An 8,031-nucleotide genomic window follows, 5' to 3' on the forward strand; every position below is an offset into this window, starting at 1 on the left:
CAGAGACCACAACAAGTAGCCTATGAATAAATTGCTGTTAATTTCCACTTGCTAAGATTCAGTTTGTGTACACAATTTGTTTGTTGTTGTTGCATGGATTTATGTTATTGTATTTGTCTGTAATGTATTGTTGTGGTCAAACAGGCCCCACTTGTTGGTCCCAAACAGAAAACATGCTATATTGAATAACAACAGTTGTATGTCTGTCTACCTTGTTGTACAACACTGGGTTAATGCTTCAATAATATGACTAAATGTTGTCCATAAAAACGCTAGCTGTGATGGAAAAAAAAACAGGAGTGATAAATAAATAGAAACATTTAGATTTTTTTTTTAAATGACTTGACAGAGATAACAGATTGTTTGGAGAAAAATAGTATTTGTAACAACGCAAATCATTGGCTGAAATTTAAACGAGAAGTGTTAGGAAGAATCTGATTGGATGTATGCTCCGCCAGCTCGCGAAAGGGTGGCGTTTCCAAGGATTCCGAGTGCGCTCGAGCCCCGATCCAGCGAGTGCCGCGCGCGCGTGTGCGTCGAGTTGGACCGGGGAATAGGAAAACTTTCGTTCTGTTTTTATCCACCTAAAACACTCGGGTTGAGGACAGGACACGGACCTACCTTGTCGTTTAGACTCTTCTAACGAATTAATGAGTTTTTTTGTGCGCAATGGGCGTTTACAGCGTAACATCAGCGCTTTATTCCCAACAGGTAGGTGCTGGCTAGCCATTACAATACCAGTTAGCCTTTACTTTGTTTTGCTAGCTACTTATGCTAACCAGAGCCCAATGTTTTATATATCACTCAGAACACTTAAACTTTATCCAACACGCAACGTGCCTAGTGTGTTTACTCGTTAAAATTAAGTCCGGCACTTTCAAAGTGAAATATAAATACATTCTGTTGTGTTTGAGTAACGTACTCGACATCAATTCACGGCAGAAAGTTTCCAGCGCTGTTAGCCGCTCACACACCAGTTGAGTCTGACCACACCAGATCAAACCTCTCCGCTTACAATCAGATTAGACTCTCTGTCTTGGGTTATCATTTTATTTTAACAGGATTAAACTTGTTTAATCAGCTCGTGTGTTTGATATCTCAGAGTTTGAGCTTTTAATACAGAAAGGTGAAGGCTCATGTAACCATGTGGCACAAGGGAATGGCTCGCGTTTTGCTGGAATAAGCGATTTTTAGGGCGTTTATGTCGGCCGAAGTCTATTGGCCACTACGGTTTACGGGATTACTTCAAAACACCTGTCAAAAAGAAACCAGAACAAATCGGAAATCGCGTCAAACGTGTTTATATATATCTGAATGTGTGCAGAGAACCGTGAAGTTGATTACAAACACAGTGCAATCTTGTTTTGAATTTTAAATAAAGGGTTTCATTTTGAAAATTGTAGTATAACCAAAAATGTAAACATTCACATATGAATAAACAAGTGAAATATTATTATGATCATGTCAAGGAGTATTTGTTTTTTTAGTAATTAAATGTTTCTAAAGGTTTTGTAGTTTAATAAGTTATGTTTAGTATTAATAAGGTGTGTTTTTATTTTCTCCCCCAGGGTCCTTTACCCAAACATGTGGAAAAGCAAATCCAATGTGATGTTGAAGCTGATCTGAGGAGATTTCTCTAGATGTTGGCTGCGGTAGTGAAATGATGGCAACACCTTGGAGGAATTCAGGCGACGAGGATGAGCTGAATTATGCTGGCGCATCTCCGCATTGCGAGGTGAGACCCATGGTTTATCTTTACTGGATGCTTATTAAAGGGGCGGCCCCCCTGGAGGGCCACAATATGGTGATGGATCATCATGACCTTTTGGGTCACTAGTCCAGATCTCTGACTGTAGGTAGGCTACTACCAATTGTAGGTTGATTGAGATAATCTACCATTCCTAAACGTTTCTTACAAATCATCAATATAAATTTTTTAATTAAAAAGGTATGTTTGAATCGTTGTGTAATTTTAGATGAGCCAGTCTCCATGATCTCTGATTTAAAAGAACCGCTTGTGTGCTCTGTGCTGCCACAGATGCTTTTTATTCAGTTTCAGTTTATACAGTTTGTCTTTGTGACTTGAATTGTGTGCTTCTAGTAAGTGCAGGCAAAGCACTTAAAAAAATACAGGTCATTGACACTTCCAATGAAACACACCCTGTCATTTGTCAGAAGTTGATCTTGAATGCAGCATGAATGAGACGATTCAGATAGAAAAACGGCTGAATTTCTGCTTCTGTTTCCTACAGAACTTTGTGATAATATGGGGGTGGACCTTGTTCCTTTTAATTTTTATTTCCCTTTTAATATTAAAAATGTTGTAGATTTTAAAATCAAATGTTTTTAGGAAGGCCAACAACTTGAATCCAATTAATAATCATAATAATAATACTTTATCATCCCTAAGACAGTAATATATTACTATTGTAATACAACGGCACTGTAAATTTAAAAATTAATATTTCATAAGTATATTTCTTGTTTTACTTTGTTACAGGAGTGAATATACAATACTTTTTAATTTCCTCACTTGCGATAGTTAAACCCTTGAGCTTTTCTTTTGCGGGGAGACCTTTAAGTTTCTGTCACAACAGGTTTACAAGCGTGTCTCATTACAATTCTAGAGGAATTCTGGAAGCATCTGAACACAGTGCAGCACTTCGATTTAAAACGGAGCGTAACAGACAATATACTTCATTAAATCGCAGCCTTTTGCTATTTGATAAGTGCACTAAGACATATCGTGATTATTTTAGTTTAATTGACAGATGCTTTGCCAAAGCAACACAGAAAAATTTACGCCTAAGGTAATTTTAAAGGTCTTTTATGTCATTATGAGAAATTTAAATATTTTTCGGTTCATTCAGATTAGACCGCCAAAGTCTACATGATTAATGGGAAACACTATTCTGACTAGCATCGTTCCATTGGAAAATCTCAGCAGAAACATGTTGTTCAGGTCACAAGATTGAATTAAGTTGAGCAGCCTGTTGTTGTTGTGTCACTGACTGGTGTGGAATGCACAAGCTGTGCTGCTGCTTTATCCGAATCCACTCTTTTTTTCCTGAATGCCAGCTGTAAATTGAATGCCTTACATCTATTCTCGAATTGAAGAGATTCTCTTTTTCCAAAGTTCTGTTATGTGGTATTTAATATTTATCCATGCATTGTAGTAGCTGCATTGTTTGATGGTTGTATCGCTGATGTTTTGTTTAGCCATGTGTGCTAAACCTGTTTTCTAATGTGGGGAGTTTGCATATCAAAAGCAGTCTTTTGGAAGTCCGGGCTGGTTTCGATTTTTAGCTTTGGTTAACGCTTTGACTGTTGATGAACTCTGTTGTTGTCCTGCAAACACAATGTTTTGATGCATTTTGGCACAAAATGAGTCTGTATTTTTCCACACTTTTCCACAGTCTGGAATGTATTTGCTGTCTGAAATTCCTTTTGTAGTTTATGAGAAACATAAAGGACTGTAATCTGTAATCATAAGTGTGTGCAGAAGAAATGAAATTCTTTGGATGCTCTTGAAGGAAATTCCCTGGCAGGCTTTTTCTCTAGCGTGGAGCATCCGTTTATCTGCGAGTTGGCTGTGGGGGAAGCTTTTCGAAACGCTCTGAACCACACAGTCAGATCGCAGTGCAGCTACAATGCAAACAGCTGGTGTGAAACCCCTTCCTTTAAACACATGGTCAATGTGGGGACCATCTGAATGCTGACACTGTCAAAATAAAACGTGCGATATTGCTTGTGCTGTGTAGTTGGGTATTAACTTATGGCTTTCACATTTCAGTGTGGGTTGTGCGGATTTAGCCTCACATAGGAAGGTTTGTCTAGTTTTTTCTGTAAGTTAGTACTAGTAACACTGACCATCTTTTCTCTTGCTCTCAGTTTGAGCCATCCGACGTGGTCTGGATCTTTTCCTGCAGGCGTGAACCTGGTTGATGATGAATTGGTTTCATTTTTAGTTTCAATTTGTTTTGCTAAAACACTTTTCAGAAGTAGGATTTTCCTTTATTAAAAAGAAAGTGAAGTGCGCTAAATGGGGAAAAAAGTTAAGTGAGTGGTGGTGATTTATCTTGGGTATCGCTGTCATGCTGTGGTATTAGTTCCAGATTAGTTCCTTTTTATATATAGTTAGCTCCCACGAATCAACATTTTTGTGCTCAGTCTGCCGAATCTATCCGCTGGCCTTCTGAATGAAGACCTTTGTATAAACCCCTGTCCACGTTCATGGCAGGTTGAAGGTCATCTATTTATAGAATCAGCCGATTTGTGCTCACATTAGCCCTCCCCTTTAATCTAATATTCGGCACGGTCTCTGTTTTTCTGCTGAAATGGAGTCAGAGGACGGGATGTCTCTCTTCTGCCAGTGGTTGGTCTGTCTTCATCAGGAGTTTTCACAAGGAAGGGAAACCTGTTGCCTGCATGTTGATTAGATGAGCCAAGCATTTAATGTGTGAATATGAAAATGTACCCTTTTGTATTTTTATTTTTTTTTGTCTGGTGCTTGTTCTGTGTGGCTAAGCTGAACTCATTTTGATGGAAGTGAAAAATGTGGAGCTCTACATTATCACTGGTTTTTGATTAGTAACCTTTTTTTCTCTCTGTAAAGATTTATACTCAAGTGACTCATTTATTTCAACAGTCCTTGGTGTAAATAATATTAGCTCATCGTACTTGGCGTCCAGCGGTACGTTACTCATATTCAAAGTGTTAAAGGTCATTATGCACCAGATTTGGAATGTCACAGGATTGTGTTAGGCAACTCTTATACTATAAATTTCTCAGATCTTGTGCTATCTTAATGACGATAGTTCCGACAGTAATTAAAATGGTCATCATTTACTAACCCTCATGTTGTTCCAAACCTGAATGATTAATTTTCTTCATAAAAAAATACTTTGAAGATCTCCAAGCTGTTCTTTTCCATTTAAAGATATGTTGCTTTTAAGTGTGAAAATGTGTGAGATTTAAATGGTTTGCAGTGAATCTCAGTCGGTTTTTCATACAAATCTATTGTAAGGCAGTAGACCTGGACTGTCCTTTTGGATTCTGTTCCTGTGGTCATGATATATATATAATATATATCTTTTGTATGGACAATTTTCTTAAGCTTGGAGGTTCATAAAAATTTCTTATTCCTTTAAAACAGCATCACCCCGTTGTTGTAATGTTGACACAATTTCCTTGTGAAATGCATTTTGGGTAAATTTCTTGACCCTAGTTGGGTTGGTTTTTTCCTGGTTGACCACAGTTTCCTCATTGAATAAAGAGACGCTGGAGGGGATGACTAATGCTTCCTCCTGCTACTTCACTGGTGAATAAATACATAACTCCTCATAGAACTTAGCCTATATCTATGTGTTGATTTGGTTTAAAAGTTTTACTTATTAAAACTGATTTAAGAATAGGCTAATCTACATTTAAGGTAGTTTACTTATCCTCATGTTGGTCCAAACCTGTTTGACATTCTTCTGCAGGGCTTAAGAGATATTTTGAAGAATGTTTGTAACCAAACATTTTTGGTGACCTTTGACTTCTATTGAATGGACTAAAAAAAAAAACACTGAGACATTTCTCAAAATAACTTTATGTTCCAGTTAAGAAAGTCATACAGGTTTGGAAAGACATGAGGATGAGTAATGAGGGCATGTAAATTATGACAGAATTATTTTCTCCCTTTAATGTAATTGGTTCACTTGTTCATTCACAATAATCAATGGATAAGGGTTTCAGCAATAAATACTACTTACCAAGCACATTCTGCATGATATATTACAAGATTGTTTATAACATTGACCAACGTTCATTGTCTAATAAATTTTGTTTGAAATAATGTTTTCATAAGGTATCAGAATGATCATTAGATACACCTTAAAGGATGAAAAGTATAGTAATATGGAGCAGAAATATGCACATGGTAGTAAGAGACAGAAATGTATTGGTTGTAGCATTCCTAGCTTTCCGCCCTTTTCCTGTGTCTCTGCCCTGTTACTGATTGTCATATGATTAACTCCTGGGCCAGAAGGGAAAATAGATTCTCAATTCAATAGAAAAACACAAATTGATTTCAGCCACTGCTCTGCCTTAAAAGAACAGCATACCAGAGTCCAGACATGCTTAGTTCAGTTAGAGTTTATTCATTTAGGATTAGGGCTGCAACTAATGATTATTTTGATAATCGATTATTTCTTCGATTAATCAGATAAAAAGCCCAATTTTCTTTTCTATTTTATTTTATTGACAAACACACTATTCCACATCCTGCCAAATGCTGTCCTTCAAACCAACAGGCCAGCTGAATGCTATGAAAACATATATGGTGAATATTATCTATTTCTATACTTTATGCACAAGAGCTATAAAGCAAAAATACAGTTTAGATCCCTACATTAAAAATGAAGATAATAATAAAGATAATAAAGAAAAATACAAACTCAGTGTTAACAGATAAGAGGAATGTTCTGCAGGAACACACATTCACTCTTACTGTCATTTCTTTATCCTGTAAATGTAAGAAACGTCATGCTATTATATTTAATTACATGCTGTTATACCTTTACAGTTATCACTCTCATAAAAAACTTTAATTACATGTTGAATTTACAATTCAATTTAACTTCCTTCAACAGATATTTCAGCAAAATAAAAGTTTTTGCGCTGAATATTTATCGTCTCCCTCTCTAATACGTCTCGTCTGCTTGACGCGTGCTGGCGCTCGTTCAGTAAAGTCTGAAGTTTAACACAGACTGTCAGGACGAGCCTTTCATGCAAAATGGAAATACTCGTGTGAATTTTGTAATGCTTACAGATAAGGATATAACTGTAAAATGAACGTTTTGCGCTACATATCAACACATTAAATAGCACACACATCTGTCAAAGCGCTTGACAGGGCAAGCCATGTTAAACATTACGCTAATGCATTAGCTTGAAGCCTAAAATAAAGAATTCTCACGCATTTGGATCACGTATCCTTCCAGCAACAGCTCACTCTGTTTCCACCACTATTTTTTAGATGCATTTTGTCCATACAAACGCCTTATTCAGTGCTGTATTTTGATCATGCGACTGGCGGAAGTTTTCGGTGCACGGTCGGCAGATGCGACTAATCGATAATTACATCAATTCGTTTTTGCAGCCCTATTTTGGATGAATAATCATTGACCCATGAAAGAACCAACATAGAAAAAGTATACAACGTTAAAAAGTATACTTTTACACTATACATTACTACAGTAAAAAGTGGTGCAAGCACTGTAGCCACACATTGGCTAAGACTGACATGTAAAGCAACCAATCACAGTTCGTTTTGCTCTGCGTCATGTTAAGTGACGTGGAAATGTAACGTTGATGTCCCTACAATAACGGACTGTCGTGTAAAACTCTTCGACTTATTTTAAAAAGTCTATGCTGCGAAATTCGCGTACTTCACATCCAGCATGTAGTTGATCCTGATAAGAGCTCTTTGTCACAGTTGTGAATGTGACAACTTTTTTCTGCAATGAGGGGGTTTGGCATAACAAAGGCTTTGTTTCCAGGCTGATTGATAAAGAAAGCGACACACGTCTCCCAGAAATCCTGTAGAATTGCCACAAATGATTACCAATTTTGTGTGCCTTATGCATCAGACATTCAGCCAGCGGTACGTGGTCTTGACGTCTGAGGCTGAGACTACCTCTTGTGCACCGTGGCTAGCTGAAAACACCACTAGCATGACATGACTATAATGCAAAATGCCTGGAGGGACACTTTGTTTTGTTCACTTTATTCAGTTGTCCATGTGTTTATCAGCCTGGGGTACTTGGAGCTTATCTACCTGTTGCTTTCTTATAAGGAGAACATTCCTATTTCTGATGCAAGCCCAGCCACCATCCACACACCTCTGGGAGTGCAACACATTGTCCAGGTGCATCTGTGCTCATCATGAATTATTTACAGGCTTACTGCATAACCTGAAAGAACTGCTGCTCCACACTCTTCCAGAACAAAAGGATGTTGTGTGTACACAGGGAGTGTCACAGATAT

General features: G+C 37.5%; 1 protein-coding gene across 1 annotated transcript in view; it reads left to right on the forward strand.

Moving 5' to 3' along the window:
• Positions 1 to 482: 482 nt before the first annotated feature.
• Positions 483 to 8,031, forward strand: part of arhgap21b (Rho GTPase activating protein 21b) — a 63,632-nt gene continuing 56,083 nt past the window's right edge. Inside the window, exons 1-2 of the mRNA XM_084118788.1 lie at positions 483 to 711; positions 1,569 to 1,735. Coding sequence (XP_083974914.1) covers positions 1,661 to 1,735 — 75 coding nt within the window. The 5' untranslated portion in view covers positions 483 to 711; positions 1,569 to 1,660. The remainder of the gene's footprint in view (positions 712 to 1,568; positions 1,736 to 8,031) is intronic.

Source organism: Abramis brama (genome assembly GCF_963993115.1).
Source record: "Abramis brama genome assembly, chromosome: 7".
Classification (NCBI taxonomy): Eukaryota; Metazoa; Chordata; class Actinopteri; order Cypriniformes; family Leuciscidae; genus Abramis; species Abramis brama.